At 50.5% G+C, this 25493-nt stretch overlaps 1 protein-coding gene across 1 annotated transcript in view; it reads left to right on the top strand.

Moving 5' to 3' along the window:
- Positions 1-25493, top strand: part of LOC137361838 (integrin alpha-M-like) — a gene marked incomplete at its 5' end in the record, with an annotated part of 127154 nt that overhangs the window by 32421 nt on the left and 69240 nt on the right. Inside the window, 5 exons of the mRNA XM_068026441.1 lie at positions 1764-1890; positions 2666-2811; positions 4668-4808; positions 13379-13582; positions 13917-14047. Coding sequence (XP_067882542.1) covers positions 1764-1890; positions 2666-2811; positions 4668-4808; positions 13379-13582; positions 13917-14047 — 749 coding nt within the window. The remainder of the gene's footprint in view (positions 1-1763; positions 1891-2665; positions 2812-4667; positions 4809-13378; positions 13583-13916; positions 14048-25493) is intronic.

Below are 25493 nucleotides of genomic sequence, written 5' to 3'. Positions count from 1 at the left end.
GAGCAATGCACTGTCAATTCAGTCCCATCGCTCCACAGGTCACAGCATATTAAAGATTTCCCACCCAACTGGAAAAAAGTCAAATTAAACATGTTATTAAATCCCAGAAAAAAATACACCAAACCAGGTATCTTTAGACAACAAATTAACTATTATTAAAACAACTAAATCTTAAACACTATTCAGAGAAACCTATGTCAAAAGACCTTTCAGTTCTTATTTAACCTAAGCCTCCCCGTGCACACACACACACATTCAAAAACTAACAATGGTCACCCGGTTGTAAAAAGAGTAGTGTTTCTTAAGAATAAAATACGTAGCTGGGTTGTCAGTCCTGGTCAGCTACGTTCCCAGTTGGTGAGGTGTCCCAGAGTGGAGTAATTAGATGCCACTCGAATTCTCCAGGCGAAGTCGACAAAACAGGCTTTAATAGATCGGCATTCAAAGTATTTCAGCTGCAGCAGGCATCACGCAGCTCTTTCAACGAGAAGCAGAGCAGCAGGTCTATTTTGATTTTAAAATCATCAGTCTTTTGGTAAAACCTTACTGAGAATTCCAGCAGACACAAACAGGCAAAAATACTTTGAATGCCTATCTACTAAAGCCTGTTCTGTCGAATTCGCCTGGAGAATTTGAGTGGCATCTAATTACTCTACTCTGGGACACCTCACCAACTGGGAACATAACTGACCAGGACTGACAACCTGGCTAAGTATTTTACTTCGATAGCAGAATTCTTAGAGTTTCGAAGTAAAATGGAATTTACTGCCTCCGACAATGAAAGTGTTCATTTTCACGGGTTTATTCCTTGTTATGCAAACACAGTCTGAGCTCAATTTAGATTTTGTTTCTTATGAGATACAGGCAGCTTCTTTGCAGTGTATAGCACGTTTTTTTTGTCTCCAGTTCAAACTGGTTTTAGTTGGTTTGTCCACACAGTCAAAAGTCACAGTACACCATGTGACCTTCTCTTTCTCCTGCTGTGGCCTAGGAACAGGTACAGCTGGCACACTGTGCCTCTTAGGTTTTGAAGGCACACTGTTTTTAAACAGAGGAGGAAAGAAACAGTTCCATGACACAATGTCTATCCTTCCATAATCTTAAAGACCTCCATCAGGTCACCCCTCAGCCTGGTCAATCTTTCCTGATAGTTAGAACCTCTCAGTTCTGGTATCATTCCAGTAAATCTACTTTCCAGTGTCTCGATGTCCTTTTTATAACGTGCTCCGAATGTGGTCTAACCGAGGGATATGGAGACTGGAACTGTACACAGTGCTCCGAGTGTGGTCTAACCGAGGGATACGGAGACCAGAACTGTACACAGTGCTCCGAGTGTGGTCTAACTGAGGGATACAGAGACCAGAACTGTACACAGTGCTCCGAGTGTGCTTTAACTAAGGTTGTACAAATGTTTAGCATCTCTGTTTTCTGTTTCTGAACGGAAATCAGTGCATGCTTTGCAGTTTGTCAAATGATCTCACGAGTCTGTCACCTCACAGACAAACAGTCAGTAAAAATTCACCCTGTGCCAACAGCAACACAGTTACAGGCAGCAGCCGAGTTCTAGAGTGCCCTGTCTGTCTGTGTTCCGTGTCAGGGTCAGTAAGTATGTTGGGATTTGCTGTGTGGGAGGTGGGGGGGGGGGAGGGAGGAGGTGGGTTTGCTGTGGCTCGATACCCCTTGGCCCGCACGTCAGGAAACCCTGGGCGTCAGAAGCAAATGCAGGATGTGGAACGTGTCTGAATGATTTGTATCTCTTTTAGGATACAGTCGTCCTGGGGACAGTTGGAGGGTATGACTGGAGCGGAGGAATTCTGCTTTATCAAGGAGACAAAGAGGTCTTTTTCAACATCTCCACCAGCGACCCAGATATCAGAAACAGTTACTTAGGTGAGGTCAACTCTCAGTTCATTTGACACTCTCCCCCATCAAACACTCCCCAGGACAGGTACAATACGGGGGTTAGATACAGAGTAAAGCTCCCTCTACACTGTCCCCATCAAATACTCCCAGGACAGGTACAGTACGGGGGGTTAGATACAGAGTAAAGCTCCCTCTACACTGTCCCCATCAAACACTCCCCAGGACAGGGACAGTACGGGGGTTAGATACAGAGTAAAGCTCCCTCTACACTGTCCCCCTTCAAACACTCCCAGGACAGGGACAGTACGGGGGTTAGATACAGAGTAAAGCTCCCTCTACACTGTCCCCCATCAAACACTCCCCAGGACAGGGACAGTACGGGGGTTAGATACAGAGTAAAGCTCCCTCTACACTGTCCCCCATCAAACACTCCCAGGACAGGGACAGTACGGGGGTTAGATACAGAGTAAAGCTCCGTCTGCACTGTCCCCATCAAACACTCCCAGGACAGGTACAGTACGGGGGTTAGATACAGAGTAAAGCTCCCTCCACACTGTCCCCATCAAACACTCCCCAGGACAGGTACAGTACGGGGGTGAGATACAGAGTAAAGCTCCCTCTACACTGTCCCCATCAAACACTCCCAGGACAGGTACAGTACGGGGGTTAGATACAGAGTAAAGCTCCCTCTACACTGTCCCCATCAAACACTCCCAGGACAGGTACAGTACGGGGGTTAGATACAGAGTAAAGCTCCCTCTGCACTGTCCCCATTAAACACTCCACTATGATCTGCCCACAGGGTACTCTGTGCAAGAGGCCACTCGTGCTGGTATAGTTTCCTATGTGGTTGGAGCCCCTCGCTATCGACACAGAGGAGAAGTGATCGTCTTCCGAAAAGGAGTGAACGGAAGCTGGGAAGATGTGCAGCGTATTCCAGGAGAGCAGGTAGATAGGGGAGCTGGAATCAGATCTGTTGACTCTGGTTCAGTCCTTAGTTATCGGTCCTCTTAGCATGAATGAGGCTGCTTTGAGTCAGGGAATCGAGAACAAACTCGAGGCTTACACACCCAATACAGTACTGAGGGAGCGCCACACTGTCGGAGGGTCAGTACTGAGGGAGCGCCGCACTGACGGAGGGTCAGTACTGAGGGAGCGCCGCACTGTCGGAGTGTCAGTACTGAGGGAGTGCCGCACTGTCGGAGGGTCAGTATTGAGGGAGTGCCGCACTGTCGGAGGGTCAGTACTGAGGGAATGCCGCACTGTCGGAGGGTCAGTACTGAGGGAGTGCCGCATTGTCGGAGGGTCAGTACTGAGGGAGCTCCGCACTGTCGGAAGGTCAGTACTGAGGGAGTGCCGCACTGTCGGCGGGTCAGTACTGAGGGAGTGCCGCACTGTCGGAGGGGCAGTACTGAGGGAGTGCCGCACTGTCGGAAGGTCAGTACTGAGGGAGTGCCGCACTGTCGGAAGGTCAGTACTGAGGGAGTGCCGCACTGTCGGAAGGTCAGTACTGAGGGAGTGCCGCACTGTCGGAAGGTCAGTACTGAGGGAGTGCCGCACTGTCGGAAGGTCAGTACTGAGGGAGTGCCGCACTGTCGGAGGGGCAGTACTGAGGGAGTGCCGCACTGTCGGAGGGGCAGTACTGAGGGAGTGCCGCACTGTCGGAGGGGCAGTACTGAGGGAGTGCCGCACTGTCGGAGGGGCAGTACTGAGGGAGTGCCGCACTGTCGGAGGGGCAGTACTGAGGGAGTGCCGCACTGTCGACCATCATGACTAAAACAGATTATCTAGGTCAATTTTCACACTGCATTCATTTTGGGGCATTTTCCACCAATCAGTTGCCTGGTTTCCTTATTCCCATGGTATCTACATTTGAATAAGTGCAATATTACCTGAGAGGCCACTGGGGACGTCTTGAGATTGTGAAAGGTGCTATAATAATGCAAATCTTTGTTGTTTTTTTTCTCACTACTGGACAGGAGAGATCGCCCGCCCTGTGTAGGTTTAACCAGTCAGATTTTGTAACAGGGTGGGGGGAATTGCACAAATGCGGACTCCTGTAAGGAACTGACTTTTCGCACGGTGCCCGATGCACCTGCCAATTCCATGCACAGCAAGATCCCAGGCTTCCAAGGCCCATATTGATATTTACTCATGGATTTGAATGTTTTAGCTAATGCCATCACTGGATTTATACGTGCCGTTTCTTGCCCTTGAGAAGGTGGTGGTGAGCTGCCTTCTTGAACCACTGCAGTCCATGTGGGGTAGGTCCACCCACAGTGCGGTGAGGAAGGGAGTTCCTGGATTTTGACCCAGCGACAGGGAAGTAACGGCCGATATAGTTCCAAGTCAGGATGGTGTGTGGCTTGGAGGGGAACTTGCAGGTGGTGGTATTCCCATGTATCTGCTGCCCTCATCCTTCGAGGTGGCAGAGGTCGCAGGTTTGGGCGGGGCTGTCAAAGGAACCTTGGTGCATTGCTGCAGTGCATCTTGTAGATGGTACACACTGCTGCCACTGTGTGTCGGTGGTGGAGGGAGTGAATGTTTGTGGATGGGGTGCCAATCAAGCGGGCTGCTTTGTCCTGGATGGTGTCGAGCTTCCTGAGTGTTGTTGGAGCTGCACCGATCCAGGCAAGTGGAGAGTATTCCATCACACTCCTGACTTGTGCCTTGTAGATGGTGGACAGGCTTTGGGGAGTCAGGAGGTGAGTTACTCGCCACAGGATTCCCAGCCTCTGACCTGCTGTAGGAATGAGGAGGAGGCCTGGTCAGACAGTTCGCAATCATTCCCAATTCTCTTTCAGATCGGCTCCTACTTTGGTTCTGAGCTCTGCACCCTGGATCTGAATGGAGATGGCGAGACAGATTTACTCTTGATCGGTGCCCCTCTGTACCACAATCAAAGAGTGGGGGGAATAGTGATCATCTGCTCTCTGTCTCCCGAGGTAAGGATCCCGTTCACTCCCATTGTAAACAATCCCAATGGACATGAATCCCTTCCCGTTAACTCCCACTGTACACAATCCCAATGGACCCGAACCCCTTCCCTTTCACTCCCACCGTACACAATCCCAATGGACCCGAACCCCTTCCCGTTCATTCCCACCGTACACAATCCCAATGGACCCGAACCCCTTCCCGTTCACTCCCACTGTAAACAATCCCAATGGACCCGAACCCCTTCCCGTTCACTCCCACTGTACACATTCCCAATGAACCCGAACCCCTTCCCGTTCATTCCCACCGTACACAATCCCAATGGACCCGAACCCCTTCCCGTTCACTCCCACTGTAAACAATCCCAATGGACACAAACCCCTTCCCGTTCATTCCCACCGTACACAATCCCAATGCATCCAAACCCCTTCCCGTTCACTCCCACTGCACACAATCCCAGTGGACCCAAACCCCTTCCCGTTCACTGCCACTGTACACAATCCCAATGGACCCAAACCCTTTCCCGTTCACTCCCACCGTACACAATCCCAATGGGCCCGAACCCCTTCCCGTTCACTCCCACTGTACACAATCTCAATGGGCCCGAACCCCTTCCCGTTCACTCCCACCGTACGCAATCCCAATGGACACCAAACCCCTTCCCGTTCACTCCCACTGTACACAATCCCAATGGACCCGAACCCCTTCCTGTTCACTCCCGCCGTACAAAATTCCAATGGACCCGAAACCCTTCCCGTACACTCACACTGTACACAATCCCAATGGACACAAACCCCTTCCCGTTCACTCCCACTGCACACAATCCCAATGGACCCGAACACCTTCCCGTTCACTCCCGCTGTACACAATCCCAATGGACCCGAACCCCTTCCCGTTCACTCCCACTGTACACAATCCCAATGGACCCAAACCCCTTCCCGTTCACTCCCACTGTACACAATCTCAATGGGCCCGAACCCCTTCCCGTTCACTCCCACCGTACACAATCTCAATGGGCCCGAACCCCTTCCCGTTCACTCCTACTGTACACAATCCCCTTCCTGTTCGCTCCCACTGTACACAATCCCAATGGACCCAAACCCCTTCCCGTTCACTGCCACTGTACACAATCCCAATGGACCCAAACCCCTTCCCGTTCACTCCCACTGTACACAATCCCAATGGACCCAAACCCCTTCCCGTTCACTCCCACCATTCACAATCCCAGTGGACACGAAACCCTTCCCGTTCACTCCCACAGTACACAATCCCAATGGACACGAAACCCTTCCCGTTCACTCCCACTGTACACAATCCCAATGGACCCCAAACAACTTTCCGTTCACTCCCACTGCACACAATCCCAATGGACCCGAACCCCTTCCCGTTCACTCCCACTGTACACAATCCCAATGGACCCAAACCCCTTCCCGTTCACTCCCACTGTACACATTCTCAATGGACCCGAACACCTCCTCGTTCACTCCCACTGTTCACAATCCCAGTGGACCCGAACCCCTTCCCATTCACTCCCACCGTACACAATCCCAATGGACCCGAACCCCTTCCCATTCACTCCCACCGTACACAATCCCAATGGACCCCAAACCCCTTCCCGTTCACTCCCGCTGTACACAATCCCAGTGGACCCGAACACCTCCTCGTTCACTCCCACTGTACACAATCCCAGTGGACACGAACCCCTTCTCGTTCACTCCCACGGTACACAATCCCAATGGACCCAAACCCTTTCCCGTTCACTCCCACTGTACACAATCCCAATGGACCCGAACCCCTTCCCGTTCACTCCCACTGTACACAGTCCCAATGGGCCCGAACCCCTTCCCGTTCACTCCCACCGTACGCAATCCCAATGGACACCAAACCCCTTCCCGTTCACTCCCACTGTACACAATCCCAATGGACCCGAACCCCTTCCTGTTCACTCCCGCCGTACAAAATTCCAATGGACCCGAAACCCTTCCCGTACACTCACACTGTACACAATCCCAATGGACACAAACCCCTTCCCGTTCACTCCCACTGCACACAATCCCAATGGACCCGAACACCTTCCCGTTCACTCCCGCTGTACACAATCCCAATGGACCCGAACCCCTTCCTGTACACTCACACTGTTCACAATCCCAATAGACACAAACCACTTCCCGTTCACTCCCACTGCACACAATCCCAACGGACCCCAAATCCCTTCCCGTTCACTCCCACTGTACACAATCCCAGTGGACCCGAACACCTTCCCGTTCACTCCCGCTGTACACAATCCCAATGGACCTAAACACCTTCCCGTTCACTCCCGCTGTACACAATCCCAATGGACCCGAAAACCTTCCCGTTCACTCCCATTGTACACAATCCCAATGGACCTGAACACCTTCCCGTTCACTCACACTGTACACAATCCCAATGGACACAAACCCCTTCCCGTTCACTCCCACTGCACACAATCCCAACGGACCCCAAATCCCTTCCCGTTCACTTGAACTGTACACAATCCCAGTGGACACGAACCCCTTCCCGTTCACTCCCGCTGTTCACAATCCCAATGGACCCGAACACCTTCCCGTTCACTCCCGCTGTACACAATCCCAATGGACCTGAACCCCTTCCCGTTCACTCCCGCTGTACACAATCCCAATGGACCCGAACACCTTCCCGTTCACTCCCGCTGTACACAATTCCAATGGACCTGAACCCCTTCCCGTTCACATCCCACTGTACACAATCCCAATGGATACCAATCCTCTTCCCGTTCACTCCCGCTGTACAGAATCCCAATGGACCTGAACCCCTTCCCGTTCACTCCCACTGTACATAATCCCAAAGGACCCCAAACCCCTTCCCGTTCACTCCCACTGTACATAATCCCAAAGGACCCAAACCCCTTCCCGTTCACTCCCACTGTACACAATCCCAATGGGCCCAAACCCCATCCCGTTCACACCCACTGTACACAATCCCAATGGACCCAAACCCCTTCCCGTTCACTCTCACTGTCCACAATCCCAATGGGCCCAAACCCCTTCCCGTTCACTCCCACTGTACACAATCCCAATGGGCCCGAACCCCTTCCCGTTCACTCCCACTGTAAACAATCCCAGTGGACACAAACCCCTACCCGTTCACTCCCACTGTACACAATCCCAATGGACCTGAACACCTTCCCGTTCACTCCCGCTGTACCCAATCCCAAATGACCTGAACCCCTTCCCGTTCACTCCCACTGTACACAATCCCAATGGACACCAATCCCCTTCCCGTTCACTCCCACTGTACACAATCCCAGTGGACACGAACCCCTTCCCGTTCACTCCCACTGTACATAATCCCAATGGACCCAAACACCTTCCCGTTCACTCCCACCGTACACAATCCCAATGGACCGGAACCCCTTCCCGTTCTCTCCCACTGTACACAATCCCAGTGGACACGAACCCTTTCCCGTTCACTCCCGCTGTACATAATCCCAATGGAACCGAACACCTTCCCGTTCACTCGCGATGTACACAATCCCAATGGACCTGAACCCCTTCCCGTTCACTCCCACTGTACACAATCCCAATGGACCCGAACACCTTCCCGTTCACTCCCGATGTACACAATCCAAATGGACCCAAACTCCTTCCCGTTCACTCTCACTGTACACAATCCCAATGGACACAAACCCCTTCCCATTCACTCCCACTGTACACAATCCCAATGGGCCCAAACCCCTTCCTGTTCACTCCCACTGTACACAATCCCAATGGGCCCAAACCCCTTCCTGTTCACTCCCACTGTACACAATCCCAATGGGCCCGAACCCCTTCCCGTTCACTCCCACCGTACACAATCCCAATGCGCCCGAACCCCTTCCCGTTCACTCCCACTGTACACAATCCCAATGGGCCCGAACCCCTTCCCGTTCACTCCCACCGTACACAATCCCAATGCGCCCGAACCCCTTCCCGTTCACTCCCACTGTACACAATCCCAATGGGCCCAAACCCCTTCCCGTTTACTCCCATTGTACAAAATCCCAATGGGCCCGAACCCCTTCCTGTTCACTCCCACCGTACACAATCCCAATGGACCCGAACCCCTTCCCGTTCACTCCCATTGTACAAAATCCCAATGGACCCAAACACCTTCCTGTTCACTCCCGCTGTACACAATCCCAATGGACCCGAACCCCTTCCCGTTCTCTCCCGCTGTACACAATCCCAATGGACCCGAACACCTTCCCGTTCACTCCCGATGTACACAATCCCAATGGACCTGAACCCCTTCCCGTTCACTCCCACTGTACACAATCCCAATGGACCCAAACCCCTTCCCGTTCACTCTCACTGTACACAATCCCAATGGGCCCAAACCCCTTCCCGTTCACTCCCCATGTACACAATCCCAATGGGCCCCAACCCATTCCTGTTCACTCTCACTGTACACAATCCCAATGGGCCCGAACCCCTTCCCATTCACTCCCACCCTTCACAATCCCAGTGGACACGAACCCCTTCCCGTTCACTCCCACCGTTCACAATCCCAGTGGACACGAACCCCTTTCCATTCACTCCCACTGTACACAATCCCAATGGGCCCAAACCCCTTCCCGTTCACTCCCACTGTACACAATCCCAATGGACCCAAACCCCTGCCCGTTCACTCCCACTGTACACAATCCCAATGGACCCAAACCCCTTCCCGTTCACTCCCACTGTACACAATCCCAATGGACACAAACCCCTTCCCGTTCATTCCCACTGTACACAATCCCAATGGACACAAATCCCTTCCCGTTCACTCCCACCGTTCACAATCCCAGTGGACACGAACCCCTTTCCATTCACTCTCACCATACAGAATCCCAATGGACCCGAACCCCTTCCCGTTCACTCCCACTGTACACAATCCCAATGGACCCGAAAACCTTCCCGTTCACTCCCATTGTACACAATCCCAATGGACCTGAACACCTTCCCGTTCACTCACACTGTACACAATCCCAATGGACACAAACCCCTTCCCGTTCACTCCCACTGCACACAATCCCAACGGACCCCAAATCCCTTCCCGTTCACTTGAACTGTACACAATCCCAGTGGACACGAACCCCTTCCCGTTCACTCCCGCTGTTCACAATCCCAATGGACCCGAACACCTTCCCGTTCACTCCCGCTGTACACAATCCCAATGGACCTGAACCCCTTCCCGTTCACTCCCGCTGTACACAATCCCAATGGACCCGAACACCTTCCCGTTCACTCCCGCTGTACACAATTCCAATGGACCTGAACCCCTTCCCGTTCACATCCCACTGTACACAATCCCAATGGATACCAATCCTCTTCCCGTTCACTCCCGCTGTACAGAATCCCAATGGACCTGAACCCCTTCCCGTTCACTCCTACTGTACATAATCCCAAAGGACCCCAAACCCCTTCCCGTTCACTCCCACTGTACATAATCCCAAAGGACCCAAACCCCTTCCCGTTCACTCCCACTGTCCACAATCCCAATGGGCCCAAACCCCTTCCCGTTCACACCCACTGTACACAATCCCAATGGGCCCGAACCCCTTCCCGTTCACTCCCACTGTAAACAATCCCAATGGACACAAACCCCTTCCCGTTCACTCCTATTGTACTCAATCCCAGTGGACACAAACCCCTACCCGTTCACTCCCACTGTACACAATCCCAATGGACCTGAACACCTTCCCGTTCACTCCCGCTGTACCCAATCCCAAATGACCTGAACCCCTTCCCGTTCACTCCCACTGTACACAATCCCAATGGACACCAATCCCCTTCCCGTTCACTCCTATTGTACTCAATCCCAGTGGACACAAACCCCTACCCGTTCACTCCCGATGTACACAATCCAAATGGACCCAAACCCCTTCCCGTTCACTCTCACTGTACACAATCCCAATGGGCCCAAACCCCTTCCTGTTCACTCCCACTGTACACAATCCCAATGGACCCAAACCCCTTCCCGTTCACTCCCACCGTACACAATCCCAATGCGCCCGAACCCCTTCCCGTTCACTCCCACTGTACACAATCCCAATGGACCCAAACCCCTTCCCGTTCAATCTCACTGTACACAATCCCAATGGACCCAAACCCCTTCCCGTTTACTCCCATTGTACAAAATCCCAATGGGCCCAAACCCCTTCCCGTTCACTCCCACTGTACACAATCCCAATGGGCCCAAACCCCTTCCCGTTTACTCCCATTGTACAAAATCCCAATGGGCCCGAACCCCTTCCTGTTCACTCCCACCGTACACAATCCCAATGGACCCAAACACCTTCCTGTTCACTCCCGCTGTACACAATCCCAATGGACCCGAACCCCTTCCCGTTCTCTCCCGCTGTACACAATCCCAATGGACCCGAACACCTTCCCGTTCACTCCCGATGTACACAATCCCAATGGACCTGAACCCCTTCCCGTTCACTCCCACTGTACACAATCCCAATGGACCCAAACCCCTTCCCGTTCACTCCCACTGTACACAATCCCAATGGACCCGAACACCTTCCCGTTCACTCCCGATGTACACAATCCCAATGGACCCAAACCCCTTCCCGTTCACTCCCACTGTACACAATCCCAATGGACCCAAACCCCTTCCCGTTCACTCCCACTGTACACAATCCCAATGGGCCCAAACCCCTTCCCGTTCACTCCCACTGTACACAATCCCAGTGGACACGAACCCCTTCCCGTTCACTCCCACTGTACACAATCCCAATGGACCCAAACCCATTCCTGTTCACTCTCACTGTGCACAATCCCAATGGGCCCAAACCCCTTCCCGTTCACTCCCACTGTACACAATCCCAGTGGACACGAACCCCTTCCCGTTCACTCCCACTGTACACAATCCCAATGGACACAAACCCCTTCCCGTTCATTCCCACTGTACACAATCCCAATGGACACAAATCCCTTCCCGTTCACTCCCACCGTTCACAATCCCAGTGGACACGAACCCCTTTCCATTCACTCCCACCGTACACAATACCAATGGACCCAAACCCCTTCCCATTCACTCCTGCTGTACACAATCCCAATGGACCCGAACCCCTTCCCGTTCTCTCCCACTGTACACAATCCCATTGGACACGAACCCCTTCCCGTTCACTCCCGCTGTACACAATCCCAATGGACCCGAACCCCTTCCTGTTCACTCCCACCGTACACAATCCCAATGGACCCGAACCCCTTCCCGTTCTCTCCCACTGTACACAATCCCATTGGACACGAACCCCTTCCCGTTCACTCCCGCCGTACACAATCCCAATGGACCCCAAACCCCTTCCCGTTCACTCCCACTGTACACAATCCCAATGGACCCAAACCCCTTCCCGTTCACTCCCACTGTACACAATCCCAATGGACCCGAACACCTTCCCGTTCACTCCCACTGTACACAATCCCAATGGGCCCAAACCCTTCCCGTTCACTCCCATTGTACACAATCCCAATGGGCCCGAACCCCTTCCCGTTCACTCCCGCCGTACACAATCCCAATGGACCCCAAACCCCTTCCCGTTCACTCCCACTGTACACAATCCCAATGGACCCGAACACCTTCCCGTTCACTCCCACTGTACACAATCCCAATGGGCCCAAACCCTTCCCGTTCACTCCCATTGTACACAATCCCAATGGGCCCGAACCCCTTCCTGTTCACTCCCACTGTGCACAATCCCAATGGGCCCAAACCCCTTCCCGTTCACTCCCATTGTACACAATCCCAATGGGCCCAAACCCCTTCCCGTTCACTCCCACTGTAACGAATCCCAATGGGCCCGAACCCCTTCCTGTTCACTCCCACTGTACACAATCCCATTGGACCCAAACCCCTTACTGTTCACTCTCACTGTGCACAATCCCAATGGGCCCAAACCCCTTCCCGTTCACTCCCACTGTAACGAATCCCAATGGGCCCGAACCCCTTCCTGTTCAATCTCACTGTACACAATCCCAATGGACCCAAACCCCTTCCCGTTCACTCCCGCTGTACACAATCCCAATGGACACGAACCCCTTCCCGTTCACTCCCACCGTTCACGATCCCAATGGACACGAAACCCTTCCCCTTCACTCCCACTGTACACAATCCCAATGGACACAAACCCCTTCCTGTTCATTCCCACTGTACACAATCCCAATGGATACGAACACCTTCCCATTCATTCCCACCATGCACAATCCCAGTTTACCCAAACCCCTTCCCGTTCACTCCCACTGTACACAATCCTAATGGACCCAAACCTCTTCCCGTTCACTCCCACTGTACACAATCCTAATGGACCCAAACCTCTTCCCGTTGACTCCCACTGTACACAAACTCAATGGACCCGAACCCCTTCCCGTTCACTTCCACTGTACACAATCCCAATGGACCCGAACCCCTTCCCGTTCACTTCCACTGTACACAATCCCAATGGACCCAAACCCCTTCCCGTTCACTCCCGCTGTACACAATCCCAATGGTCAATGCGCATCTCTCTCTCTCTCTCTCTCCACTCATTGCCCTCTCTCCCTCGCTCTCTCTCCAGGGCAATTTCTCCTGCCGCGGGACCCTCCGAGGAGGTGAGGGGAATGGACTGGGCCGGTTCGGGAGTTCTATCGCCGCGCTGAGAGACCTGAATGGTGATGGGATCGGGGACGTGGCTATTGGAGCACCATTGGAGGACGAGCATCGCGGGAGTGTCTACATCTACCACGGGGAGAGGAGTGGCATTAACCCCAGATACAGCCAGGTCAGAGGTCAGCGCCGGGGTCAAGGTCAGGGTCAGCAGGTCAGGGGGTCAACCCGGAGGCCTCAGCCTAATTCGAGCCAATTCAGTCCCCCGGTCGCAAGACCAACATGGAAGAGAGAGGGAGAGGGAGAGACGGAGAGGTTTAGGGAGGGAATTCCCGTCTTCAAGGGGCCAGAATTGGAGGCGTGCAGAGATCTCGGAGGGCTGTGGGGGCTGGAGGAGGTTACAGATTGAGGGAGGGGGAGGCGAGGGCCGTGGAGGATTTAAATAAGAGGATGAGATTTTTCAAAACAAGACGCTGAGGAGACGATACCCTCTCTCTTACTTTTCACAGCGTATCCAGGGTGCCGAGTATTCGCCGGCACTGAGATACTTTGGCCAGGCAGTGAGTGGAACGATGGATGTGAATGGTGACACGTTGACCGATCTGGTTGTCGGAGCCCTCGGGACTGTCACAGTGTTTCGGTACGGAACTGGCTTCTCTTGGTTGGGGGGGGCTCACATCCCTTCCTCCACCACCCCCCCCCCCACGCCCCCTGTGGGCGCCCTTAGCTCGGTCTGGTAACGCACGGACACCGATATTCCCAAGCGGGTGCAACCCCAAGCCTGCGCACGACCCGCACGCGCGGGTCCACAGTTCAGCACAGCGGCTCTGCTACTGGACTCGTAACCAGGAGACGCGAGTTCGAATCCCACCCCTTCATCCTATTGTCAGTTAATTCACAAAACTAAAATAAAAAGTGAGTCACAGTGGGCGGCAGCTGTGGCACGACTGGGTGGTTGTAAAAACCCATTTGTTGTAAAAACCCACTTTTGTACACTCGCACTCACACTCTCACACACAGTCGCACTCACGCACAGGTGTACACACACACACTTTCACACACACATATACACACACACACTTTCACAAACACACACAAATACACACACACACACTTTCACACACACATATACACACACACACTTTCACAAACACACACAAATACACACACACACACTTTCACATACGCACACACACTTTCACACACAAATGTACACACACACACTTTCACATACACACTTTCACACACACACACACTTTCACATACACACACACACTTTCACACACAAATGTACACACACACACTTTCACATACACACTTTCACACACACACACACACACACACACACACACTTTCACATACACACACACACTTTCACACACAAATGTACACACACACACTTTCACATACACACTTTCACACACACATACACACACTTTCACAAACACACACACTTTCACACACACATATACACACACACACACTTTCACAAACACACACTTTCACATGCACACACTCTCACAACACACACACACACACACACTTCAACACACACACACACACACTTTCACATACACACACACACTTTCACATGCACACACACACACACACACACTTTCACATGCACACTCTCACACACACACACAAATGCACACACACACACACAAATGCACACACATTTACACACTTTCACATACACACACACTTTCACATACACACACTTTCACACACACACAAATACACACACTTTCACACACACAAACACTCTCACACACGCAAACACTTTCTCACACACACACACGCACACTTTCACACACACACACACACGCACACTTTCACACACACACACACACGCACACTTTCACACACACATGCACACACACACACACACACACTCACCCACACACAGACTCACACACACACACACAAATACACATGCTCACCCACACACACACAAATACACATGCTCACCCACACACACACACACACAAATACACATGCTCACCCACACACACAAATACACATGCTCACACACACACAAATACACATGCTCACCCACACACAAATACACATGCTCACCCACACACACACAAATACACACGCTGACCCACACACACACACTCACACACACAAATACACACACTCACCCACACACACACACACACACAAATACACACGCTCACCCGCACACACACTCACACACAGACAAATACACACGCTCACCCACCCACACACACACACAAATACACACACGCGCCCACACACACACACACAGACAAATACACACGCTCACCCACCCACACGCCCACCCACACGCTCACCCACACACACACTCACACACAAATACACATGCTCACCCACAAATACACACGCTCACCCACACACACACACACAAATACACACGCTCACCCACACACACAAATACACATGCTCACACACACACACACAAATACACATGCTCACACACACACACGCACAAATACACATGCTCACCCACACACACACACACAAATACACATGCTCACACACACTCATACACACACAAATACACACGCTCACCCACACACACACACACACAAATACACACGCTCACCCACACACACACTCACTCACACACACACAAATACACATGCTCACACACACACAAATACACATGCTCACACACACACTCACTCACGTGTTCACCCACACACACACAATTACACATGCTCACACACACAAATACACATGCTCACACACACAAATACACACACAAATACACACACACACTCACACACACACACAAATACACACGCTCACCCACACACACACTCACACACAAGTACACATGCTCACACACAAATGCACACACATTTACACACTTTCACATCCACACACACTTTCACACACACACACACTCTCACATACACACTCAAATACACACACACACACTTTCACATACACACACACTTTCACATACACACAAATACACACACTCTCACACACACAAACACTTTCACACACACACACACACTTTCACATACACACACACACACACACACATGCTCACCCACACACACACACACTCACACACACAAATACACACGCTCACCCACACACAGACTCACACACACACACACACAAATACACATGCTCACCCACACACACAAATACAAATGCTCACCCACACACATACACACACACACACACACAAATACACACGCTCACCCACCCACACACACACAAATACACATGCTCACCCACACACACACACACAAATACACGTGCTCACACACACACAAATACACATGCTCACCCACACACACACACACATACACACACAAATACACACGCTCACCCACACACACACACTCACACACACAAATACACACACTCACCCACACACACACACACAAATACACATGCTCACCCGCACACACACTCACACACAGACAAATACACACGCTCACCCACCCACACACCCACACAAATACACACACGTGCCCACACACACACACACAGACAAATACACACGCTCACCCACCCACACACACACGCGCCCACACACACGCTCACCCACACACACACTCACACACAAATACACCTGCTCACCCACACACACACACACAAATACACACGCTCACACACACACATACACACACTGAAATACACATGCTCACCCACACACACAAATACACACAAATACACATGCTCACCCGCACACACACTCACACACAGACAAATACACACGCTCACCCACCCACACACACACACAAATACACACACGTGCCCACACACACACACAGACAAATACAGACGCTCACCCACACACACACACACAAATACACACGCTCACACACACACACCCACACACACACACAAATACACACGCTCACCCACACACACACACACAAATACACACTCTCACCCACACACACACACACAAATACACATGCTCACACACACAAATACACATGCTCACACACACACACAAATACACATGCTCACCCACACACACACAAATACACATGCTCACCCACACACACACACTCACACACAAATACACATGCTCACACACACACAAATACACATGCTCACACACACACACACTCACGTGCTCACCCACACACACACAAATACACATGTTCACACACACACTCACACAAATACACATGCTCACACACACACACACACACAAATGCACACACATTTACACACTTTCACATACACGCACACACACACTTTCACATACACACACACACACACTTTCACATACACACACACACACACACAAATACACACACTCACCCACACTCACCCACACAAATACACACGCTCACCCACACACAGACTCACACACACACACAAATACACATGCTCACCCACACACACACACAAATACACATGCTCACCCACACACATACACACACACACACACAAATACACACGCTCACCCACCCACACACACACAAATACACACGCTCACCCACCCACACACCCACACAAATACACACACGTGCCCACACACACACACACAGACAAATACACACGCTCACCCACCCACACACACACGCGCCCACACACACGCTCACCCACACACACACTCACACACAAATACACCTGCTCACCCACACACACACACACACACTCAAATACACACGCTCACACACACACATACACACACTGAAATACACATGCTCACCCACACACACAAATACACACAAATACACATGCTCACCCGCACACACACTCACACACAGACAAATACACACGCTCACCCACCCACACACACACACAAATACACACACGTGCCCACACACACACACACAGACAAATACACACGCTCACCCACACACACACACAAATACACACGCTCACACACACACACCCACACACACACACAAATACACACGCTCACCCACACACACACACACACAAATACACACTCTCACCCACACACACACACAAATACACATGCTCACACACACACAAATACACATGCTCACACACACACACACAAATACACATGCTCACACACACACACAAATACACATGCTCACCCATACACACACAAATACACATGCTCACCCACACACACACACTCACACACAAATACACATGCTCACCCACACACACACACTCACACACAAATACACATGCTCACACACATGCTCACACACACACACAAATCCACATGCTCACACACACACACACACTCACGTGCTCACCCACACACACACAAATACACATGTTCACACACACACTCACACAAATACACATGCTCACACACACACACACACACAAATGCACACACATTTACACACTTTCACATACACGCACACACACACTTTCACATACACACACACACACACTTTCACATACACACACACACACACAAACACTCTCACACACACAAATACACACACTCACCCACACTCACCCACACAAATACACACGCTCACCCACACACAGACTCACACACACACACACAAATACACATGCTCACCCACACACACACAAATACACATGCTCACCCACACACACACACACACACACACACACACACAAATACACACGCTCACCCACCCACACACACACAAATACACATGCTCACCCACACACACACACTCACACACACAAATACACACACTCACCCACACACACACACACACAGACAAATACACACGCTCACCCACCCACACACACACGCGCCCACACACACGCTCACCCACACACACACACACACAAATACACATGCTCACCCACACACACACACACACAAATACACATGCTCACCCACACACACATACACAAATACACACGCTCACACACACACACACACACACTGAAATACACATGCTCACCCACACACACAAATACACACGCTCACACACACACACAAATACACACGCTCACCCACACACACACACACAAATACACACGCTCACACACACACAAATACACATGCTCACACTCACACACAAATACACATGCTCACCCACACTCACACACAAATACACATGCACACACATACACACACACACACACAAACAAATAGACATGCTCAGCCACACACACACTCACACACAGACAAATACACACGCTCACCCACCCACACACACACACAAATACACATGCTCACACACACACACACAAATACACATGCTCACACACACACACAAATACACATGCTCACCCACACACACACAAATACACATGCTCACCCACACACACACACTCACACAAATACACATGCTCACACACACACACAAATACACATGCTCACACACACACACACTCACGTGCTCACCCACACACACACAAATACACATGTTCACACACACACTCACACAAATACACATGCTCACACACACACACACACAAATGCACACACATTTACACACTTTCACATACACGCACACACACACTTTCACATACACACACACACACACTTTCACATACACACACACACACACACACAAATACACACACTCACCCACACTCACCCACACAAATACACACGCTCACCCACACACAGACTCACACACACACACAAATACACATGCTCACCCACACACACACACAAATACACATGCTCACCCACACACATACACACACACACACACAAATACACACGCTCACCCACCCACACACACACAAATACACACGCTCACCCACCCACACACCCACACAAATACACACACGTGCCCACACACACACACACAGACAAATACACACGCTCACCCACCCACACACACACGCGCCCACACACACGCTCACCCACACACACACTCACACACAAATACACCTGCTCACCCACACACACACACACAAATACACATGCTCACACACACACACACAAATACACATGCTCACACACACACACAAATACACATGCTCACACACACACACAAATACACATGCTCACCCACACACACACAAATACACATGCTCACCCACACACACACACTCACACACAAATACACATGCTCACACACACACACAAATACACATGCTCACACACACACACACTCACGTGCTCACCCACACACACACAAATACACATGTTCACACACACACTCACACAAATACACATGCTCACACACACACAAACACAAATGCACACACATTTACACACTTTCACATACACGCACACACACACTTTCACATACACACACACACACACTTTCACATACACACACACACACACACACAAATACACACACTCACCCACACTCACCCACACAAATACACACGCTCACCCACACACAGACTCACACACACACACAAATACACATGCTCACCCACACACACACACAAATACACATGCTCACCCACACACATACACACACACACACACAAATACACACGCTCACCCACCCACACACACACAAATACACACGCTCACCCACCCACACACCCACACAAATACACACACGTGCCCACACACACACACACAGACAAATACACACGCTCACCCACCCACACACACACGCGCCCACACACACGCTCACCCACACACACACTCACACACAAATACACCTGCTCACCCACACACACACACACACACTCAAATACACACGCTCACACACACACATACACACACTGAAATACACATGCTCACCCACACACACAAATACACACAAATACACATGCTCACCCGCACACACACTCACACACAGACAAATACACACGCTCACCCACCCACACACACACACAAATACACACACGTGCCCACACACACACACACAGACAAATACACACGCTCACCCACACACACACACAAATACACACGCTCACACACACACACCCACACACACACACAAATACACACGCTCACCCACACACACACACACACAAATACACACGCTCACCCACACACACACACACACAAATACACACTCTCACCCACACACACACACACAAATACACATGCTCACACACACACACACAAATACACATGCTCACACACACACACAAATACACATGCTCACCCATACACACACAAATACACATGCTCACCCACACACACACACTCACACACAAATACACATGCTCACCCACACACACACACTCACACACAAATACACATGCTCACACACATGCTCACACACACACACAAATCCACATGCTCACACACACACACACACTCACGTGCTCACCCACACACACACAAATACACATGTTCACACACACACTCACACAAATACACATGCTCACACACACACACACACACAAATGCACACACATTTACACACTTTCACATACACGCACACACACACTTTCACATACACACACACAAACACTCTCACACACACAAATACACACACTCACCCACACTCACCCACACAAATACACACGCTCACCCACACACAGACTCACACACACACACACAAATACACATGCTCACCCACACACACACACACACAAATACACATGCTCACCCACACACACACACACACACACACACACACAAATACACACGCTCACCCACCCACACACACACAAATACACATGCTCACCCACACACACACACTCACACACACAAATACACACACTCACCCACACACACACACACACAGACAAATACACACGCTCACCCACCCACACACACACGCGCCCACACACACGCTCACCCACACACACACACACACAAATACACATGCTCACCCACACACACACACACACAAATACACATGCTCACCCACACACACACACACAAATACACACGCTCACACACACACACACACACACTGAAATACACATGCTCACCCACACACACAAATACACACGCTCACACACACACACAAATACACACGCTCACCCACACACACACACACAAATACACACGCTCACACACACACAAATACACATGCTCACACTCACACACAAATACACATGCTCACCCACACACACACACTCACACACAAATACACATGCACACACATACACACACACACACACAAACAAATAGACATGCTCAGCCACACACACACTCACGTGCTCACCCACACACACACAAATACACATGCTCACACACACACTCACAAATACACATGCTCACACACACACACACAAACACACACAAATACACATGCTCACCCACACACACACAAATACACATGCTCACACACACAAACACAAATACACACGCTCACCCACACACACACTCACACACACACACAAGTGCACATGCTCACACACACACACACAAATACACATGCTCACCCACACACACACACACACACAAATACACATGCTCACCCACACACACACAAATACACACGCTCACCCACACACACACACACAAATACACACGCTCACCCACACACACACACACAAATACACACGCTCACCCACACACACACACACAAATACACACACTCACCCACACACACACACACACACAAATACACACGCTCACCCGCACACACTCACACACACACAGACAAATACACACGCTCACCCACCCACACAAATACACACGCTCACCCACACACACACTCACAAATACACATGCTCACACACACACACACAAATACCCATGCTCACCCACACACACACACTCACACACAAATACACATGCACACACATACACACACACACACACACACACACACACACACAAACAAATAGACATGCTCAGCCACACACACACTCACTCACACACACACAAATACACATGCTCACACACACACACTCACGTGCTCACCCACACACACACAAATACACATGCTCACACACACACTCACAAATACACATGCTCACACACACACACACAAACACACACAAATACACATGCTCACCCACACACACACAAATACACATGCTCACACACACAAACACAAATACACACGCTCACCCACACACACACTCACACACACACACACACAAGTGCACATGCTCACACACACACACACAAATACACATGCTCACCCACACACACACACACAAATACACATGCTCACCCACACACACACATACACAAATACACACGCTCACCCACACACACACACACACAAATACACACGCTCACCCACACACACACACAAATACACACACTCACCCACACACACACACACAAATACACACGCTCACCCGCACACACTCACACACACACAGACAAATACACACGCTCACCCACCCACACAAATACACACGCTCACCCACACACACACTCACAAATACACATGCTCACACACACACACACAAATACCCATGCTCACCCACACACACACAAATACACACACACAAATACACACAAATACACACGCTCACGCACACACACACACGCAAATACACATGCTCACCCACACACAAATACACACGCTCACCCACACACACACACGCAAATACACATACTCACCCGCACACACACACACACGCAAATACATATGCTCACCCTCACACACACAAACACACAAATACACATGCTCACCCACACACACAAATACACATGCTCACACACACACACAAATACACATGCTCACACACACACACAAATACACATGCTCACACACACACACAAATACACATGCTCACACACACACACACACACACACACACACACACACACACACATACACACAAATACACATGCTCACACACACAAATACACATGCTCACCCACACACACAAATACACATGCTCACACACACACATACACAAATACACATGCTCACACACACACAAATACACATGCTCACACACACACACACACAAATACACGTGCTCACCCACACACACAAATACACATGCTCACACACACCCACACATACACATGCTCACACACAGCCACACATACACATAAATACACATGCTCACACACACACACACACAAATACACATGCTCACCCACACACACAAATACACATGCTCACACACACACACAAATACACATGCTCACCCACACACACAAATACACATGCTCACACACACACACACACACAAATACACATGCTCACACACACACACATACACAAATACACATGCTCACACACACACAAATACACGTGCTCACACACACACACACACAAATACACGTGCTCACCCACACACACACAAATACACATGCTCACCCACACACACACAAATACACATGCTCACCCACACACACACACACAGACAAATACACACGCTCACCCACCCACACACACATGCGCCCACACACACGCTCACCCACACACACACTCACACACAAATACACATGCTCACCCACACACACACACACAAATACACACGCTCACACACACACACACACACACAGAAATACACATGCTCACCCACACACACAAATACACACGCTCACACACACACACTAATACACACGCTCACCCACACACACACACACAAATACACACGCTCACACACACTCACAAATACACATGCTCACCCACACACACACACTCACACACAAATACACATACACACACACTCACACACATGCTCACACACACACACACACAAATACACATGCTCACACACACACACACACACAAATGCACACACATTTACACACTTTCACATACACGCACACACACACTTTCACATACACACACACACACACTTTCACATACACACACACACACACAAACACTCTCACACACACAAATACACACACTCACCCACACTCACCCACACAAATACACACGCTCACCCACACACAGACTCACACACACACACACAAATACACATGCTCACCCACACACACACACACACAAATACACATGCTCACCCACACACACACACACACACACACACAAATACACACGCTCACCCACCCACACACACACAAATACACATGCTCACCCACACACACACACTCACACACACAAATACACACACTCACCCACACACACACACACACAGACAAATACACACGCTCACCCACCCACACACACACGCGCCCACACACACGCTCACCCACACACACACACACACAAATACACATGCTCACCCACACACACACACACACAAATACACATGCTCACCCACACACACACACACAAATACACACGCTCACACACACACACACACACACACTGAAATACACATGCTCACCCACACACACAAATACACACGCTCACACACACACACAAATACACACG

This window comes from Heterodontus francisci, unplaced genomic scaffold (assembly GCF_036365525.1).
Source record: "Heterodontus francisci isolate sHetFra1 unplaced genomic scaffold, sHetFra1.hap1 HAP1_SCAFFOLD_1104, whole genome shotgun sequence".
Classification (NCBI taxonomy): domain Eukaryota; kingdom Metazoa; phylum Chordata; class Chondrichthyes; order Heterodontiformes; family Heterodontidae; genus Heterodontus; species Heterodontus francisci.
This window is presented reverse-complemented; position numbering and strand designations above follow the sequence as displayed.